Consider the following 20,757-nt stretch of genomic DNA (forward strand, 5'->3'; position numbering starts at 1 on the left):
GTGAATAATGTATGTCAGACTAACAGGTGCAGTTTACATGAAGCAAACAGGTGTATTGGCAGAATTCTCATGCTAACCTCGGTGGAATGTGTAACACAGTAATTGTATTTTTCAACACAGTGCTTGTTCCCTTCCGCCCTACACTTATGAAAATGAAAGATCTTTCATATCTCTCAGGAAACCACTTATGTAATCTAATTGGCTCCATTAAGCTGTAGCTGCAGTGTGTCAAGGCTGCTTGTGTAACGGTTGTCGTCGGGAGAAAGAGAGGACCAAGGTGCAGCGTGGTAAGTACATCATTGTAATTTAATAAAGAATGAATACTGAAACAAAGACAATACCCGACAAACGAACCGTCCTGACCGGTGCAACAGAACACAGAGCAGAAAATAAACACCCACGAAACACAGGTGGAAAAAGGTTACCTAAGTATGATTCTCAATCAGAGACGACTAACAACGCCTGCCTCTGATAGAGAACCATACTAGGCCGAACACAGAAACCAACATAGAAAACAAACAGACTGCCCACCCCAACTCAGGCTCTGACCATACTAAAACAAAAGACAAAAAACAAAGGAACTAAGGTCAGAACGTGACAGCTTGAGTGACTCTCTCTGTTTTAATATTCAATGAATGTCACAAAAGAAAATATAGATGTCCTCTTTAGGTGTCCATTCCTTTGGGACGTTTAAATGTCACTGACTCTTCTCATACGTCAAACTACTTTGGCTTATTTTTTCTGTTCTGTCTGCGTCATTTCCTGCTGTACTAGGTCGGGGTGAGGTGTTTTGCTGGAAGTGGGATTTCGCTGTTTGTCAGAGTCATCAGAGGATGCCAGGGATCACGAGCTTGTTAATGACTGAGCAAATGGCAGAGGGAGGAAATCATTGTGTGAGGTGCCAAAGTCAATAAAAAAGAAACAATTTTCCCAACATCTATCTGTGCCAAACACTCATGTACTCTCTCCAAAGAATACAACTTAAGGACTAGCTGGTTTTGATTCATGCTTATTCTGCATCCATACGTTTTTTTTAGGCAGACTCCCAATCTAACGTGCCTATCTATTAAAACAAATTTGACTAAGGTTCAATGTTTTAATGTTAGTTGTTTTAACAGAAGGGATCCTTGAGGTCAAATCAGAAATTATCATCTCAGAAATGTTTTCCTGAAGTTGGTAAAGGAGGCCGGAAGATCAGTTTCGGATGGAATCCTCCATCTGTCTTTTCAAGCATAATGTGTTATTACACAGTATTATGAGTAAGAGCTGTTCATCTTATTCTCAATTAATTAACCTCTTAAAAAAATATTACAACTACTTCAGCAGTTTATGCCACACTTCCGATGCTTCTGCACCATGTTATGTTAACGTCTTGCTACATTTATCTTATTCTTGGACCTGTTTGGATCCTAAAGTGCTCATACTGAATGGGCTGTACAACGTACTTCCTGCTTCCTGTTCCCGGTGGTTCCGTGACCTTGTCACCACCTCGTCTGACTGGTCATTTATACAACAGCTTTGTACACTTCATGAACCCACCCTTCTAATATGAAGAGAATCACCTCTCACTAACCCCTTCATTTGGCTCACAGACACACAGTGGAACACACAGTGGAACACATCGCAGTAGCTCCCAGTCCGGTGTCACTGACCATTGGTAACCATGATGCAGGTTTGGATCCTCTCACTACTGCTGCCTCTCACACTGTCATTCTCTGGGCTACACGTTGATCCTAGCAAAATCAATGGTAAGATGATTCTTTTTGTATTTATTATTTTTATACTGCATGTGTCTCAAAGCTCAAAGATGTTGCATTCAAAATCAGTTCTCAAATATGCATTGTGCTTTTGGAGAAAAATGTTGAACATCATTTTGAAGTGATTTCGTTATCTTCATTAATGATTACCGATGAACGTTGATATAAAAAATATATTAAATAATACAAGGCATGCAAATGCATTAAGTGATACTTTCACTAAATGATCTAAAAGAAGAAAAAAATCATTAGTATAAAATATTTTGACTTATTATTGGATTTTCAAATTGATAAACTTGACTAATTAGAAATCATTTTAAAACCAGCAAACATGCACATAAACTTATCTTCAATTCCCTTAACACCAGCTTTCCCAGAGAGACAAATAGCTGGAGTGTTTCTGGTCAGCTACACAAATTACCTCAACCAGTTTACCTATGCCTTCAATGCCTCTGAGGCCAGGGAGGTGTGCTGGTCTCTGGGTGTAACCATGGCCTCCAATTCCCAGGTTGAGGAGGCTCAGAGACTGGGCTTGGAAACATGCAGGTAAAATGGCTTTTGGATTCGATTCTTCTTTGTATGCTAGTGATCCTTTTCATAATAGATAACCTCTGAGAATGAACGAATCCATTTTAAATCGGCTGTGTCTCTAGGTTTGGGTGGATTGATGAACATTTTGCAGTGATCCCTCGTATTGAGGCCAGTAAAACCTGTGGTCAAAACCAGACCGGTGTCATCAAATGGAGAGCCTCTGTCACCAAACTTTTTGATGTGTTCTGCTTCAATGCTTCAGGTACAGTAAAGGATTTTAAAAATCTTTAAAAAATACAGCTAGGAATAGGAGATCAAAGTAACAAGTAATTAAAGTAAAATAACAATAGCGAGACTATATACAGGTGGGAACCGATACAGAGTCAATGTGCGGGGGTACCAGCTAGTTGAGGTAGTATGTACATGTATATAGAGTTATTAAAGTGACTATGCATAGGTGAGAACAGAGAGTAGCAGTGGTGAAAAGAGGGGGGGTGGGCAATGCAAATAGTCTGGGGAGCCATTTGATTAGATGTTCAGGAGTCTTGTGGCTTGGGGGTAGAAGCTGTTTAGAAGCTAGTCTATGACTAGGGTGGCTGGAGTCTTTTTGACCATTTTTAGGGCCAACCTCTGACACTGCCTGGTATAGAGGTCCTGGATGGCAGGAAACTTGGCCCCAGTGATGTACTGGGCCGAACGCACTACCCTCTGTAGTGCCTTGCGGTGGGAGGCCGAGCAGTTGTCATACCAGGCAGTGATGCAACCAGTCAGGATGCTCTCAATGGTGCAGCTCTAGAACCTTTAGGGGATCTGAGGACCCATGCAAAATCTTTTCAGTCTCCTGAGGGGGAATACGTTTTGTCATGCCCTCTTCACGGCTGTCTTTGGTGTGCTTGGACCATGTTAGTTTGTTGGTGATGTGGACACCAAGGAACTTGAAGCTCTCAACCTGCTCCACTGCAGCCTCGTTGATGAGAATGGGGGGGTGCTCGGTCCTCCTTTTCCTGTAGTCCACAATCATCTCCTTTGTCTTGATCACTTTGAGGGAGAGGTTGTTGTCCTTGCACCACACAGCCAGGTCTCTGTCCTCCTCGCTATAGGCTGTCTCGTCGTTGTCGGTGATCAGGCCTATCACTGGTGTGTCATCGGCAAATTTAATGATGGTGTTGGAGTCATGCCTGGCCATACAGTCATGAGTGAACAGGGAGTACAGGAGGGGACCGAGCACGCACCCCTGAGGGGCCCTCGTGTTGAGGATCAGCGTGGCGGATGTGTTGTTACCTACCCTTACCACCTGGGGGCAGCCTGTCAGGAAGTTCAGGATCCAGTTGCAGAGGGAGATGTCCCAGGGTCCTTAGCTTATTGATGAGCTTTGAGGGCACTATGGTGTTGAATGCTGAGCTCGTCTGGTAGGCCTGTGTCACTGGATCAATGGATCCAGTAGAGAAAGGTTATGCTATGGTGATTCATGAATACATAGGCTAATTGCTCTGTGCCTTTCTGTTGTCCGTAAACTCTGAGGTAAATGGGATTTTTTCAGAAAGTCAAATCACTTACTTTCCTTTCCTTTGTGAGACTAACAATTGTATGAATGTGAGAGGAAAGGGGAACATTTGAGTGTGAAAAACATCCTATATTAACTTCCTGAACTGTCCCTGGGGTGGTGTGACCAAGTTTTAGGAATTGAGTGAAGTTAAAATTTTTGGCAAACAGCTACTGTGATGGTAATGCTGGATATCAATTCATTAATTTAATTGAATGTGAATGCATTGCTAACTTACTCTCATTTACTTACCACAGTGATACAATTTGAGGATACCACAGCTGATACCGCTTTGACCACGCCGAAGCAACAGGAGGGAGCACATCCCTCTCCTTCAGGAGCGGCCTCATCCCCCTCTACCTCCCTCTCTCCAGCCATCATTCATCTTGTCCCCTCCACACAGTCCGCCCGGCCCACCTCTCATTCTCGCTCTTCTCTTCTCTCTCTCAGTAGTTTTTCTGATAGCCCAGAGGTAGAGGTAGAACTACCCCAGTCCATGAGCAGCGCAATACTTATCACCTCGACCATTGTTCTTCTTCTGACCGCAATGGCCATTCTCTTGTACTTTAGAACGTAAGTGTTTTTTCCTACGTTTTCTTTGTAAAAGGGGAAAAGTAGATATGTAAGATCCCTTGAATTGAAAACCATTATTTAGATCGAGGTAATTCATCAAGCACAATTACTATAACATATACCCGTTGACATGGTCATGCATACGTTTGATTTATAGCAGAGGCAGAGTGACTTTAGGGACGTAAGTTGATACTGTGTTAACTCATGTTCAGCCTGCACATCACATTTTATTTTTCCTCTTTATAAAGGAACAATGGGCTCAAGACTATTCTCCCCTGCTGGGATGGGGAGAAGCAGAAAGAGTACATTGAGACAAAGGAATGTGCAGCACACACCTGTATGAAGGACACAAAGGAAGCCCAGACTGAGGCTGAAGCTAAGGCTGAGCCTGAGGAGGATGTGTGCAAAGAGACAGCCAATGACATCAGTGTAAACATCAGTGATGAGACCAATGCAGATTCAGCATCAGAGACAGAACCTTGATGCTTTAGATTTGGTAAGACCAAAGATAAGGTCTGGCTGCTTTTTTAAAGTTATGTTCCTGCTTATGGAAGTTATGTTGTTCAGTAGTTTGTATAAAGTGTGCGTTAATGTTATTCAAATGCATTTATTTATAGCATGGGATGCCTTTCCAATGTTGCTTTAGAAGGTTATTTTATGTCTCCTTGTTTTTTGTTGTTCGTGTTCACAATAGATTGTTCTGGAAAGCGTCCTGTATTTTAACCACTAGATGGCGATGTCATCAAGGCAATTATTGCTGCAACGTGGATGAGTTGATTTTAGGACCAGTATAGTAGCTGAATTGAAAATGGTTTCATATTTTTTGCTCTACATATAATGGATTTTACGACTTCAGAAAAGGTTAGTCAGTATGCCAGGGCCACTGCTAACTACTGCATTTTAAATCATGTTTTTAAACTAATGCCAATCTCGAATTGATGCAATAAATTCTAACTTTTTGTATCCCCTGCCTTGTAGTTACTTCTTAGCCTTTTTTTGGAAATGCAGACTAATGTCATGAGATTTGGGTTAATGTTCTGATAAACAATGTATTCCATCATCTCACAGTTTTAAATTGCTGCATGACAACAAAAAAAAAAAACGGAATTATCCATGTTTAAATATCTTTATTGATAACAAAAGTAACATAATTAAAAACAGGCTATTTTACAGCATTCTGTCAACCATTAACGAGGAAGAGGTGAGAGAGAGCGTTGTAACATCTTTGGACATCTTGTATCTTATATGCTTTCTCATTTTTCTCTCTTGTCCAAACTTTCACAACTCAATTGACTCAATGTTGCTTTATAGACACGGCGCAGTACGTTATAGATACAGTACATTCAAATGAAATATAGCATACTCTGACCAATATAAATGCCTGTTTTCATTCGAATTGAAACAAAACATTCACACAAATACTTCAAACAGAGCAAGTGCAATGTTTTGTGTCTACAGTGTCCCACAAATGACTTCAGTGTCCTCCTTGGAACCTACTGCACGACATCCTGTAAAAACAAGCACACATGGAAAGGGACAGTGGAAATGTACCAGACTTCATTCATCACAGCTAAAGCAGTGTTCCAGCTCCAGAGATTAACACTGTCAGGTTCTGTCAACAGCTGGGACCGCCCATCACTAAGGCATGATGCAGTGAGTGTTGGACATCAAAAATAGAAGTGGCCAGTGTTTTTTCTCCCAGACATTGCACTTGAAACCACAAATATGTTGTAACATTACTGAACTGTGAGTAAGTGCTCTGCAGAGGGAGCCAGCCTTAGTGCAGAGGATGTTGCTGCACTGCAGAAGGAAACCCTTGTACTGTGGACCTACATCATTTAGACACTAAGATGTAGTTGGCTCCTACTGCTACCTCTCCAAACTATTTTTATACTGTTAAAGACATGCTCCGGAACTTTGGTGACTAATAAGTATTTATTAAACCTCCCGCTTTGGATGTGTCAATGTGTAGTTCATACATGCATAATCTACCTTACCTCAGTTATACATGAAATGCCTAGTTTTAAAGCAACTACTTTTCTGGAAGCTGTGCTTGGCCTACATATTCCTCCATGTGGGCCAGCCACTTAGGATTCAAATTCAACCAATGAGCTTCAGCCCCTCGCCATATGACAACTAGCAAGATGGACATGATGCACCCACAGTAGAGTGAGAGAGAGAGCAATGGCATGGTGCATATATCTGCACATACAGTATGTGACATAGTACACCATTTTCAGGGGACCACTTTTGGCTCTTGAGCACTACTTTCAGAACCACTGGCAAAAAGTATACAAAAGTACTGGAGAATCTCTTTAACTGCAATGGCACCCCTTGTTATCTGCTTTCACAGTAGCACACATGCAGCCAGAGAAACAAGAGACACACTTATCCATTCAAACCATTGGGCTTTTTCTCCCATGAATGCAAGAGATATCGTTGTGATGGTTGAGAGCTTACATGCATGGATTGAGTCCCATATTGTTGTGGTCACTCTGGTTGTGTGCCAATGGCCGCTTCAGTCTTCACTGCATCCACTAGGAAGCTGAGCTCATTGCACAGGGTCTCGTGGCGGTAGGCCATGCGGATCTGAGCCACATTGGTCCGCCGAATGTCGTTCCCCTCAGGTCCATCCTTCAAGTAGTTGGCCCCAATAAAGTGCTTCTTCTCCTGCACAAAATGAGTTATACAGTATTACCAGAGATTGTATATCATGTAAGCTCCGTAGGTATAACCACTCCATTAGATGGGGGACAGGGGAAGGATATTTAATGTTATTTTGCATTCATGCTATTATACACTATAAAAAAGGTGCTATCTAGAATGTAAAAGGGTTCATTGGCTGTCACCATAGGAGAACCCTTTGAAGTACCTTTTTTGGTTCCTGGTAGAACACTTTTGGGTTTCTACCTGGAACCAAAGAGTATTCTACCTGGAACAAAAAGGGTTCACCTGTGAGGACAGCGAAGAGCCCTTTTGGAACCCTTTTTCTAAGAGGGTAGATATCAGTGCCCAGGGCTCTACCTGCTGAGACAGGCCACTCTGCAGCACACTGTTCCTGGCAATCTCACACACATCACAGGTGCTGAGCTTCCACAGCTGGGCCGCAATGGCATACTCCTCCATCAGTGCCTCCTACAGACAGGACACACTGTCATCAAGTACCTTCCTACAAAACAGCTATGGAACACTCAGCTGGAGCTGATTTGAGCTACTATTTTCTCCAACAGTTTACCTTGGTATAGTGGAACTGCATAGGATCATCTGTTGATAGAGACACGCACAGCCCCTTGTGTAGGAACTCCCTGAGAGGGTTTTTGGAATATTCCAGGAACAAGCTGTTATTGCTCAGAGGAGACATGGCAATGGGCACCTGGGCCAGGTAGTACAGGTACTGTAGGACAGGGCTCTGTGACAGAGAGAGACAGACACACTCAGTATATACACACAGACTCACACACACCTCGCTGTCACCTGCTCAGCGTACAGGGTCTCTGCTTACTGATCAGCAGACACGGTGGATGTTAAAACGTGTCAAAAGTTGAAAGCTAGCTCCTGTCCCTGTGGCTGGCTCGGTTATTTTCAGTGGCTGCATTTGCATGGAGCAGGCCTGGTAGACAGGGCCTTTCCTTGTCTGTGTGCTGGTTAGGCCCACAGAAAGACAGGAAAATGAAGCAAACAGGAACACTGTTACTGTATTACAGTACAATGGCTTGCATTTATACAGCGTGCTTTCATGTGAGAATATTAGATAGCTTTGCATTTCTTTAGGGTCATCTCATGACATCCACTATTCATGTGAGTAGCACCTACTGTACCACATGGGAGATCAGCATGAGAGTGCTCCATTCAAACATGCTGGGGTGTTGAGGAATTATATTAGTCCATTGATGGCAAATAAATGTGTGTAGGCTGTAATGTGTTGAGGACAGTTGATGCAGGATTCAGTCTAGTAGTAAAGGACCTTCTTGAGGTTGAGGCCGTGGGAGATGTTGTCAGCGGTGAGGAAAGCAGAGACCAGGTGGGTGATGGATCCAGCCTCCCCGCAGTGTGGACGGAACTGGAAGGTGCTCAAGCTCCGCTCTCTGGAAGAGACCCAGGGGAATATTCAGTGGTCATATTCACACACACACACACACACACACACACACACACACACACACACACACACACACACACACACACACACACACACACACACACACACACACACACACACACACACACACACACACACACACACACACACACGTTGCACATACACAAACAATGGGTGTAACACCTACATTTCCCCTTAGCAGCATCAGCAGAAGGACAGTTGGAAGTCTATGTTTCTCTTGAATGAGATGTAATGGTTTGGGTCCATTACCAGAGGCCTGAGAGGGGCAGATATCAACTGGTACGTACTTCCTCAGATTGTTGAGCACCATGATGTTGGCGTACATGTGGAAGAGGTAGTAGCTGTAGGGAGGGTTTTCATCTGCTGTCCACTGCTCAGGCTTGGGGCTCTTGTAGGAGAACATGTGGTCACTGTGCTTGGACTCGTCATCCACACTGTCAAAGCCTGTCACCTGCACAGGAAGAGTAGCGGTTGAATGGTGAATGGTTGACTCTATCAGGATAGTTTTTGCAGGAATATCCAAATGAATTATACTCACATATTTGAGAAATACATGTAGCTCCGTATGCTTCTGTGGATTGACTGTAGCCTCAAACAGAGGAAGGAATATGTTCTCCAACATCTTGGCAAAGTTAGTGATCAACTTCTTTGACTTGAAAATATCACTGAAAGAAGTGAAAGATTTTTAAGCATGACAAACATCTCACAAAAAGAGTATTATTGTTTATAGTAGCCATGTTACATACCTTCTCCAGTTGAAAGTGAAATGTAACTTTTTGCCTTCAGCGGTCACTCAGGCAGCAGCACTTACTAGATCCTGGGGACCTGGATGATCCACTGCATGTTGGTAGAGTGCACTTTGTGCTGGATGAACCACTTGGAGAGGCTGTCCCATTCGTCTGCAGAGCGTCCGTAGATGGACAGACGAGGCTCAGCATGCTGGTACTTACTCTCCTCTAGGTCATGGGACACTTCCTGTCAAGGGCAAGGCGTGGTATAAAGTTATCTCATCTCCAAACAAGACCATTATTCTGGGTCTCTGTCACCTCCCATCCATCAGAGTAACACATCCTCAAATGTGTTGCTGCACATGTTGTTGTTGCAACATAACATGTGTTATCAATTTCAGAGAATCAGGATGTTTTCTGTATGAATGAACTATACCTTGATAATGCGTGCAAAGTACTCTCCATCTATGAGGTTGTCTGTTTTCAGGTAGATTTCTCGGAGTTCACTGGCCCCCACTGGGTTGTACTTGGAGTTGAACTTATCGAATCTGTGAAAGGTTTGTCTGCCCTGTGGGGTGAGGCACACACACAGATCTAATATTAGCGTATGGCTGGTGCTAACAGATCTCCAAAACTGAAATGTGTCTCTAGCTATAGATATAACTGAACAGCTATGGTTACACAATAAATATGTGTTTTGTGGCATAACAGCTGTTCCTGTACAGTATGGATGATATACTCTTACAAAAAGACATGTCTAACAAGCAATGCCTGTTTTCACATGTTGAACTTAAATTTCACATGTGAAACCATATTTTCACATGTATTCAATTAAGAGTTCACAAGTCAACACCACGTTGTAATATGTGAGGAGAGTAACATGTTTTCACCTCACATGTATATTGCGGTTTCACTTGTGAAATTTCCAGTTGAAAATCGGGTATGCAGTTTCACATGTGAAAAACATTCACATGTGAAAATGCAAGTTCATGTGTGAAGTTCAATCATGTGAAAATCACATTTGCAGTTTCATTCAGTGCCTTCGGAAAGTATTCAGACCACTTGATTTTTCCAACATTTTGTTACGTTACAGCCTTATTCTAAAATGGATGAACTAAAATATTTAAAAAACCTCAACAATCTACACAGAATACCCCATAATGGCTTCGGGACAAGTCTCTGAATGTCCTTGAGTGGCCCAGCCAGAACCCAGACTTGAACACCATAGAACATCTCTGGAGAGACTTGCCCCGAAGCCACTCCTGCGTTGTCTTGGCTGTGTGCTTAGGGTCGTTGTCCTCCCCATCCAACCTGACAGAGCTTGAGAGGATCAGCAGAAAAGAATGGGAGAAACTCCCCAAATACAGGTGTGCCAAGCTTGTAGTGTCTTACCCAAGAAGACTCAATACTGTAATTGCTGCCAAAGGTGCTTCAACAAAGTACTAAGTAAAGGGTCTGAATACTTGTGTAAATGTGATATTTTATATTTACATAAGTCCATGTTTTTGGTTTGTCATTATGGGGTATTGTGTGTAGATTGATGAGGGAAAAAACGATGTAATCAATTTTAGAATAAAGCTGTAATGTAACAAAATATGAAAAATGTAAAGGGGTCTGAATAATTTCCGATGGCACTATGTGAAAACTTCCACATGATAAAAATGACAAATAAATTAAATGTGCAGTTTCACATTTAGAATTGCAAGTTCACGTGGGGTTTAAATAATGTTATTCTGTTAGCATGTTGCAGAAGCAATGTTTCCACCTATGGGATTATGGTGACAGCATCTAAAAATCCTAAATTATTTACAAGGGAGAAATTATGCGGGACATTCACAGAGCAGTGGACAAAATTATTCCTCTTTCTCTTTTCCGGGCATGTTAATGGTTCACGTTCAAATGGTGACATACACTGAGTGTACAAAACATTAAGAACACCTTCCTAATATTGAGTTGCAAACCCTTTTTGCCCTCAGAACAGCCTCAATTCATTGGAGCATGGACTCTACATGTGTTCCACAGGGATCTGGCCAATGTTGACTCCAATGCTTCCCACAGTCGGCTGGATGTCCTTTGGGTGGTTGATCAGTCTTGATACACACGGGACACTGTTGAGTGTGAAAAACCTAGCAGTTCTTGACACAAACCAGTGCGCCTGGCACCTACTACTATACCCCGTTCAAAGTCACTTAAATATTTTTTCTTGCTATTTCACCCTCTGAATAGCACACATACTGTACACAATAAATGTCTCAATTGTCTCAAGGCTTAAAAATGATTCTTTAACCTTTCTCCTCCCCTTCATCTACACTGATTGAAGTGGATTTAACAAGTGACATCAATAAGGGATCATAGATTTCACCTGGATTCACCTGGTCAGTCTATGTCATGGAAAGAGTAGGTGTTCTTAATATCTTGTACCTGCAATCCTTAGTGACCACATCCATTTTTGGACTTATAAATTAATTATATTTACCAATTGATTCTTGAAGAATATAAAATATTTTGCCTCATGACCGCCGAGTGCTGACGTGCGTAGTGCTTAAAAATCGTCTGTCCTCGGTTGCAACACTCCAGAGTTCGTCTGTCCTTGGTTACTACTACCGAGTTCCAAACTGCCTCTGAAAACAAAGTCAGCACAAGAACTGTTCATCGGGAGCTTCATGTAATGGGTTTCCATGGCAGAGCAGCCGCACACAAGCCTAAGATCACCATGCGCAATGTAAAGCATCGGCTGGAGTTGTGTATAGTTCGCCGCCATTGGACTCTGGAGCAGTGGAAATTAGATCTCTGGAGTGATGAATCACATTTCACCATCCACCGTCTGGTGGACGAATCTGGGTTTGGCAGATGCCAGGAGAATGCTACCTGCCTCAATGCATAGTGCCAACTGTAAAGTTTGGTGGAGGAGGAATAATGGTCTGGGTCTGTTTTTCATGGTTCGGGCTAGGCCCCTTAGTTCCAGTGAAGGGAAAGCTTAATGGTACAGCATACAATGACATGTAGACGATTCAATATTCCAACATCTAGTGGAAACCTTCCCAGAAGAGTAGAGGCTGTTAGAGCAGCAAAGGGAGGACCAACTCCAAATTACTGCCCATGATTTTGGAATGAGATGTTCGACGAGCAAGTGTTCACATACTTTTGGTCATGTAGTGTATCATGGATGGACAGTCCTTGCATCCATAGCGTAGGGGAGGGATTTGAGGGTGGTTGCATTTCTCCAGCCCCAAACCGTAGCTTTTTACTGAAACGATGGTGGAGTAATAGTGTTATATATTTTCACGAGGGAAAAATACATGGAAAATAAGATGTGGAACTTCCCACGTGTCTGAAAACTATGTTAATCCCCATGATTTTTTCATTTGTTTTTCTTTGTAAGGGTATTGTATGATGTCAGGCGAAATAGATAGAGAGAGGGAGGGTCTTACAGCATGTACATCCAGGGAGTCCACAGTGAGGTCATAGGGGTCCATGTTGAGGTGTTCAAACACCTCTCTGAGGGTCAGCTTCCGCCCGCCCTTCTCCAGCACCACACGGTCTGCCTCTGTCTTGTAGGTGGTCTGGATGAAGTTCAGAAGGTGCTTCTGGGACATGCAGGCGGCTGCATGGATGTGTGTGTCCACCTGGGGAAAGAGAGACGTCACAGTTTGATTGTGGCTTTTTATCACAAAGCCTCTGGGAAAGTAGCCACATCAGATCTAAACGGTGGACTTTCACTTCACATTCTAAATTTAGCTTTCACATTCAAGTGTTGGAAACTTGCCTTTCTGACATTGTAGAAGTCTCTGTGTGGAACACCCTTCAGTTCCTTTAGCTCAGCCATCTCATTGAGCATTTCATGCAGGTAGAACTTTGAGCCCAGGAAGTTCAGGCGTCTGTGACAATAGGTCTTCCTGTAAAGCACATTAGTTATGAAGAGACAAAAATAAAGCTCCATTACACAGTGGTGAGTTCAGGAAGTGGTGGTCACTCACGTGGGTCCATCAATGATCATGGCCAGCACATGGCTGAGATCTATGGCAAAGGTCTCCAGGTCAGGGTAGGGCAGGCTGCGGGGCCTGTTCTGACTTAGAGCCTCTGCGTTCTCATACACATACACTATGCCATCTTTTGTCTGCAGCTCATAGCTCAGGTTGTCTGGGATATTCTCAATGCTGTATGGGTCCTCCCCCTCCCTGGGGCAAGGGCAGACATCTGTGGGGAAACCAGTATGACTGACATAGACTCTAATACAATGGACTCTACTTGTACAGGACGTTAAGAACACATTATGGACATATAGTTAATTTATGGGCACTGTTTGAGTATACCCGGAGTGTACAAAACATTATGAACACCTGCTCTTTCCATGTCATAAACTAACAGGTGAATCCAGGTGAAATCTATGATCCCTTATTGATGTCACTTGTTAAATCCACTTCATTCAATGTAGATGAAGGGAAGGACATAAGTTAAAGAAAGATTTTTAAGCCTTGAAACAATTGAGACATGGATTGTGTATGTGTGCCATTCCGATAGTGAATGGGCACGACAAAATGTTTAAGTGTCTATGAACGGGGTATGGTCATAGGTGACAGGCGCACCGGTTTGTGTCAAGAACTGCAACGATGCTTGGTTTTTCACACTCAACAGTTTCCTGTGTGCATCACCACCCAAGGGACATCTAGCCAACTTGTCACAACTGTAGGAATTATTGGAGTCAACATGGGCCAGCAGCCCTGTGGAACACTTTCAACACCTTGTGGAGCCCATGCCCCGACGAATTGAGGCTGTTCTGAGGGCAAAAGGGGGGTGCAACTCAATATTAGGAATGTGTTCTGAATGTTTTGTACATGTTTTGTACCTGGTAGAACCTCGTCCTCTTCGTTCCACGTCTGGTTCTCAGCGCTGCGGAGGAACTGAGCGACGGTCCGGGGAAAGCCATGGTAGGCCAGTCTGGAGTACTTCTCCCTAATGAACAGGGCTTTCATCAGGGTTTTTGCTGCCTGTTCATAGTCCTCTACTGTGATCTGGGGAGAGGAGAGAGCTGTCATTACTAGTCTTATCACATGGCTTTCCATTTCATCCTGTGGACTCTCTACACACAAGATTATTGTTAACCACCTGGGCATTTAAAGTCATACCAAAATATCACTTTTATTAGTTGAATTGTTTATCTAACTTTTATTTTGACAGGGAGTCATGCTGAGTCCAAGTTCTTTTTTTTACAGACGAAACAAAAACATAAATATACACTATACACATCAATATACACATCAGTATTCACATCAATACACGAAAAGCAAAACACAATCATTACTGTCCCATTTCATTGCAACTCTTCCAGTATGCAGTGAAATACTGTATGAGTTGTGTCTGAACTGTATGCCACCTGCTTGGAGAACTTACACCAGCGCAGTAGTCTCCACTGATGGTGACCCTCTGGTACTCGGGGCAGTTCTCTGGAAGTGAGGAGCAGGTGGAGGAGGGTGAGAGGAATGGGGTCACCACAGAACGGGCCCACTCTGCAGTCACAGGGATCTGCAGGCCCTGCAAGGACGCAGACTGCGAACGGATCATCTTGAAACTCTTCTTCCTGGAAACCAAACGTTCTTATGAATTCCCGACACTCCAGTACTTAACTGATCAGCTAGGTTCGATTCCATGAGGTCCTGTATTGTCGAGGGCCAGACTCACCTCTTGGCGCTCTCTTCTGAATGCTGCTCTGCCAGCTCTTTGAGCAGCTCCCTCTCCTTGGCCTGGTGCAGGCCGATGGGACAGTCCTCAGGGACGGTGAACATGGACAGGGCATCCTTAGTGTCCTCCTCCTTCAGCGCTGACGCGTACACCTTCTCAGCCAGCAGACGTGTCTCCTCGTCCACCTCGCTCAGCGTGATCTTAGGGAATTGTCTCGGCATGTCTGCAAAAACACCAGGTGTAGCAGCTTAGTATAAACACTGTACAGATATGTAGACACTTAGTTTTGGAAGCATTAGATTGAAAAGTTTTGTTATTGTAGGAGGTGGAGCTAATTCTTCCCCCAAAAAATCGCTGCCAATTCCAGCATTTCTGTCCACTCAGAACTCAAATCTGCTTTGTCATCACAACACCTCACTGTCATGACATCCCTCTGCTAAAAGCATTGCTTTGCATATTCACCTAGTATTAACAGAGAACTATTAGCACAATGTGTTAACTAATATTAGATCTATTAGCATATACTCATTTATTTGCTTAGCAGAGTTACCTCGAGGCATGGCAAAACAACCACCACGACAGATTGACAAATTGTGCTGCGCTTATACCGCAATCTCCTTTTGAAATGACTCTGGTAAGCAGATCTGTAAGCACTTGTGACCGACATAAATACTGACAACTGATCACGTTACATTTCCTCCGAGACAATATGCTATTTTCACTTATGACCTTCAGGGTCAACACCAGGCCCCGTACTGTCATCTCTGAGGACAACATACAGACGGGGTAGAGAAGGACATCAGGTTAGTGTTTATCTAATGCAGAGACTGTCTGCTGAGTGAATTGTACTGTCAGAGGTCATCTTATTACCCCTGGAATTTAATTCAGGTTTATTTCCCAGCTGTTCCATCATTCTCTTCATTTTCTGAAGACCAGAGTATCCGCAGTTGTACACTCAGGCTGCCACGATGTTGTTTATACGGTTTCATGAACATGTTTGTTTGTCATGTATCAAGATGAGGCTAGGGACACAAATCTTGAGCTGGCAGATTACACTGAAAAAATCTGCTGTCTTAAGTGGCTCAATGTGATTTTCAAAATGGAAAACTCTACTTTGTCTCCAGACACATACCAGCTCTATTCCTTTCAGGTTTATGGTCCTAATCATAATCCCCTGTGTGACCGTGACAGTAACGGTTGAACTGTAGACTTTATAGCCCAGTGTCTGATTGTCAGTCACTGGTCCAGTAACCACACAGTTGTCCCATTTAGGGACAGGTCTGCACCCACAGATCAAGTGACCGAACCACGAGGGGTTTGTTGATACCCCAATGACATGAAACCCAATCCACCCAGACAGCACAGTGGCCATACAGACCTGGTGCCCCTGAGAGAAATGCTCTAGTGTCATCAGTGACAGAGTAATGTCAAAGCTCCATTCTGCCAAGCCTTTCCAAGCGGGCTGCCATTCCTGCCAAAATTCTGTGCCACAAACACCCCACTGCTCACCCTAAGCCACTTCCAAGAACAGCTTTGTGGATGAAACTAGCGCCTGCCCACTGCCCACTGCCCACTGCCCACTGCCCACTGCCCACTGCCCACTGCCCACTGCCCACTGCCCACTGCCCACTGCCCACTGCCCACTACCCACTGCCCACTGCCCACTGCCCACTGCCCACTGCCCACTGCCCACTGCCCACTGCCCACTGCCCACTGCCCACTGCCCACTACCCACTGCCCACTTCCCACTGCACTGCAGACAGACAGAGAGAGCAGCACATTACAGCAAAGACCACAGGTGAACTCTGAAAGCTGAGAGGGTTTCTGTGAAGCAGCAGCATTGATTAAAAGATGGGTTCTCATAAATAATTTAGCACCGCTTCTTCCTCTCAATGAATTGGAGTGTTGCCTCACTCTCACACACACACACACACACACACACACACACACACACACACACACACACACACACACACACACACACACACACACACACACACACACACACACACACACACACACACACACACACACACACACACACACACACACACACACACACTCTCTCTCTCTCTCTCTCTCTCTCTCTCTCTCTCTCTCTCTCTCTCTCTCTCTCTCTCTCTCTCTCTCTCTCTCTCATGATCTCTGCTTATACTGCTGCCTCTTTCTCACACACACATACACACACACACACACACACACACACACACACGCACACACACACACACACACACACACACACACACACACACACACACACACACACACACACACACACACACACACACACACACACACACACACACACACACACACACACACACACACACACACACACACACACGCACAGTCTCTCTCTCTCATTCTCTCTGCTTATACTGCTGCCTCAGCATCAGTTATACACAATTTTCTTAGTCAGAGACACCAAACAGCCTTCAGTATTCCTCCCAGAGTAATAGCCATCTCATTTCCATCACACGTTATGGACTTAATCACATTCTCTCAAACAGCAACACAATAGTTTCCGAGTCTCTAGCTGCTAGAACAGTTTATAGTGTACCTATACTTGTTATCTGCTATGTGCCTTACCTTCCGGTCTGTTCACAGCCATCTCTCTGTGCTGTACAGTCACCACTGGGAGTCCTGATGATGGAAATCTCAGCTAGGATCACAGTGTCTCTGTACAGTCTCTCTGCGGTAGAGACTGGCTAACAGGCTGGTCGCCTGACTCTGACGGGCTGGCTGCGATGTGGGTCAGTCCCACTCTGAGCCTGCCGTGGTTCACGACCGCGGTTCTGTTTTCTTTGAATGTCCTTCTCTATCTATTTTAAGAAGCCAATGGCATCATGTCGACAGAGCCACTGATCCTTGGGATATGTCACAACTGGCTGTCAACAAAGAGAGAGCCCAGAGCCGAGCCACCAGCACTCCCCCCAGCTGGCTAGACTCACACACACTCACACACAATCACTCCTCATACACTCCTCTCCACCTTTGGGACAGTGATACATCCGCAGCCTTCCTCCTTAAGGAGCCAGATAGCAAGCTATGCAGCTGTTGCATTTATTGTAAACATTACCCAGGCAGCCCTGATTGAAAGGACTGCCGCTGCGCAGCCATGCATCACTGCTTTGCCTCAGAGCCTCGACAGACCCACCCGCACACATGATCTCAGCTCTGACTGACCTTGGTTTAGGTGCATAGTGTTAGAATGAATAATCCTGCTGTAGTTCTCTGGCATCGTGTCAGTCAGCTGATGGGTAATAATCCTCAGTAAAGGATCAGACTACCTCACACATTAGAATAGGTGATGACAAAACAGTGACCCACAAACCCATGTTTACCCGTGCACACACTGTCCTTCATGATCATGCTCAAAGCTGCCAATTTGAAAGCTTATAGGACCCTCTACCCTGATCTGTGTGATTTCAGTCCAGGCTGATCCTATCTGACACTGGCTTTGGCAGAGACACTCACATAGCTTGTAGTGTATGCGGCAAACACACGACTCAATTTTCTACCTGGTACTGGTGTTGTTCAGCGTTTCCTAGTAGACCTCCAGAAAGAGAGATGTAGGGCAGATTAAACTCAGTGTTGTCGATCAGGTCCTGTTGTTCCCCCAATGGACAACTGCTGCAGCTCTTAACCCCACATGACTACAACTCACATCCCAGCTGCCTGTCGAGCCCCCTCTGCTTAAACACACACACACACACACACACACACACACACACACACACACACACACACACACACACACACACACACACACACACACACACACACACACACACACACACACACACACACACACACACACACACACACACACACACACACACACACACACACACACACACACACACACACACACACACGTCGCAATGTTAACAATCCATGTGTATTTTTACCTGACCTGACTCACAGCAGAATGATTTATCTTTGGACAGCAACAATGTCATTCAGCTGGCTCTATATTTCATTCAGCACTTCATTACATGGATAAATAATGTTGTTCTGCATTGGAGCTGACTTCCTATTATTGATCTGCACATCTGGTTTTGGGAGCATTAGATCATGTGACTGAGGGGATTTCTGCTGCAGCTCCATAGAAAGCATTAGAGGAGATGAATGTAGGCACAGACACAGTCTGATCTCAATGGTTCCCACTCTGCACTGATGTACTTATTTATTTTTATTTTACCTTTATTTAACCAGGCAAGTCAGTTAAGATCAAATTCTTATTTTCAATGACAGCCTAGGAACAGTGGGTTAACTGCCTGTTCAGGGGCAGAACGACAGATTTGTACCTTGTCAGCTCGGGGGTTTGAACTCGCAACCTTCCGGTTACTAGTCACACACTCTAACCACTATGCTACCCTGCCGGACGATACCGGGATGTGGGGACTGAGAGACAGAGAGAATGAGAGAGAACTGAGCCATGATCAGTTGTAATATGTTGTTCTAAGCCTCTGTACGTCCCAGGAAGCTCCTGTGAGTCTGCAAATGGCATTTTGATACAATGATGTTAGCACATTGGGGCAAAAAGGAATTTGAGCTTCTCCTGGATGCGTTGTTTCCTAATGGTCTGGTCATTGTATCATCTTCCTGTCTGTGTTGGATAATTTACTGTAGCGCCCCCTGTCCCTGTGCAGGAACGTTCAGAGATCACTCCAGCCATTAGTAATTCTCTTGCCTCAGACACAGCTGTCACACACTGTTTTTATCATGTCCTCTCTGGGCTCTCTCAAACACCAGCCTGCTGTCTCTGGTGGGGGTGCAGTCCTGAATGACTGTACCTTCTGTCAAAGACACCTCTATAAGAGAAGGTAAACTACATCTCTGTCAGTCTGTGTATGAGAAAGACACTTATCACCCTGGCTAAAGATATTTTAAAAGAGTACAGTACAGTAGATCAACCTTTTCGAGCACTGGTTGGAGTGGTGTTGTTTTATTTATAGGGCTGATGTCTGCATGTCTGAGGGTCTACATATATGAGTGAGAGAGCATGTGAGAGATTGAGTGAATGAATACGCCTGAGAGAGGGAGAGAGAAGGAGAGAGGGGGAGGAGGGTGAGAGCAAGCTTACCCTTTGCCAAACAGGGGCTTGTCTGCTGCTTTAGCAGAGGGGTGTCTCCTCTCTCATCTTCCTCACAGTGTTTGGGGCTGGGAGAGAAAAACAAAACAGTGCAGTCATGCACGAGCGCAACGCAGCTTTACCCAGAGTGTTCCTCAGACACAATTGGATGGGCCCTTAATGCATTTACATTAGTCTCATAGCGTTGACAGATTGATGCTCATAAACATGAATGTAATTTATCACTTTGATACGATCTTAGACAGAGAAACTGGAGAAGACAGCAAGCTGCTGAATCAGTAAGAATATGTAAGAAACACAATGCACATTCAATATGTAGCATATCACCATCACATGTCATTGATCCATCATTTGAGTCTTCGTGAGATACAATAACATCTTTAGACCATAGCTGTTCACTCACCTCCTCTGTCTCCGTGCCTCCGTACCTTCTGCAGTCAGGCAGACTATATGAACTCTGGAAGTTCCCCCAGAGAAAACCCTCTGTCATTTTCTGCTCCTGTGGTGGAAAGCAGATAACTCACTCATCGCCCTCCAGTGCACATGACACCATCCTTAGCTCATTTGCATAGCAAATGGCATAAAGTAAAGTGTTCATTCTTACTACTTACCCAGAATGCAAATGAGTATGAGTTGGTCATAACTCACACAGGTTACACTACCATTGTTGTCCTCTCACCGTTCCTCTCTGTATATTCCAATGCTGCCCCTCAGTTTAGCAATTCCCT

General features: G+C 44.2%; 2 protein-coding genes across 5 annotated transcripts; one reads left to right on the plus strand and one right to left on the minus strand.

Moving 5' to 3' along the window:
* The first annotated feature begins 1,552 nt into the window (after positions 1-1,552).
* Positions 1,553-5,374, plus strand: LOC124035060 (lymphatic vessel endothelial hyaluronic acid receptor 1-like). Its single transcript, XM_046348477.1, has 5 exons — positions 1,553-1,748; positions 2,126-2,303; positions 2,411-2,550; positions 4,089-4,404; positions 4,653-5,374. Exons 1-5 carry the CDS (start codon positions 1,664-1,666, stop codon positions 4,885-4,887), a joined length of 954 nt encoding a protein of 317 aa, XP_046204433.1. The 5' UTR covers positions 1,553-1,663; the 3' UTR covers positions 4,888-5,374.
* A 146-nt stretch (positions 5,375-5,520) lies between these two features.
* LOC124035768 (AMP deaminase 3-like) lies at positions 5,521-18,583 on the minus strand. Of its 4 annotated transcripts, XM_046349436.1 has the most exons (16): positions 17,521-18,082; positions 14,932-15,154; positions 14,644-14,830; positions 14,099-14,264; positions 13,230-13,449; positions 13,019-13,148; positions 12,684-12,878; positions 9,689-9,820; positions 9,336-9,499; positions 9,063-9,189; positions 8,812-8,975; positions 8,369-8,489; positions 7,640-7,813; positions 7,429-7,539; positions 6,865-7,074; positions 5,521-5,912 (listed from the first exon to the last, which is right to left on the minus strand). In XM_046349436.1, exons 1-15 carry the CDS (start codon positions 17,540-17,542, stop codon positions 6,895-6,897), a joined length of 2,316 nt encoding a protein of 771 aa, XP_046205392.1. In that variant the 5' UTR covers positions 17,543-18,082; the 3' UTR covers positions 5,521-5,912; positions 6,865-6,894. The 4 variants fall into 4 exon arrangements, with proteins under 4 accessions (XP_046205392.1, XP_046205393.1, XP_046205391.1 ...); XM_046349437.1 differs by lacking the exon at positions 17,521-18,082 and adding an exon at positions 18,453-18,583 and having other exon boundaries at positions 5,521-7,074; XM_046349435.1 differs by having other exon boundaries at positions 5,521-7,074.
* Between the last annotated feature and the right edge of the window lie 2,174 nt (positions 18,584-20,757).

This window comes from Oncorhynchus gorbuscha, linkage group LG05 (genome assembly GCF_021184085.1).
Source record: "Oncorhynchus gorbuscha isolate QuinsamMale2020 ecotype Even-year linkage group LG05, OgorEven_v1.0, whole genome shotgun sequence".
Taxonomy (NCBI): Eukaryota; Metazoa; Chordata; class Actinopteri; order Salmoniformes; family Salmonidae; genus Oncorhynchus; species Oncorhynchus gorbuscha.

Bases quoted from the DNA above. Each gene is read 5' to 3' on its own strand.
- LOC124035060 (XM_046348477.1), top strand. From the start codon at position 1,664: ATGATGCAGGTTTGGATCCTCTCACTACTGCTGCCTCTCACACTGTCA. The intron at 2,304-2,410 runs GTAAAATGGCTT...CTGTGTCTCTAG, and splicing joins CTGGGCTTGGAAACATGCAG to GTTTGGGTGGATTGATGAAC. The intron at 2,551-4,088 runs GTACAGTAAAGG...TACTTACCACAG, and splicing joins GTTCTGCTTCAATGCTTCAG to TGATACAATTTGAGGATACC.
- LOC124035768 (XM_046349436.1), bottom strand. From the start codon at position 17,542: ATGGCTGTGAACAGACCGGAAG. The intron at 15,155-17,520 runs GTAAGGCACATA...GTGTTTTTGCAG, and splicing joins GGCTGTGAACAGACCGGAAG to ACATGCCGAGACAATTCCCT. The intron at 8,490-8,811 runs GTACGTACCAGT...GGTCTCTTCCAG, and splicing joins GTGCTCAACAATCTGAGGAA to AGAGCGGAGCTTGAGCACCT.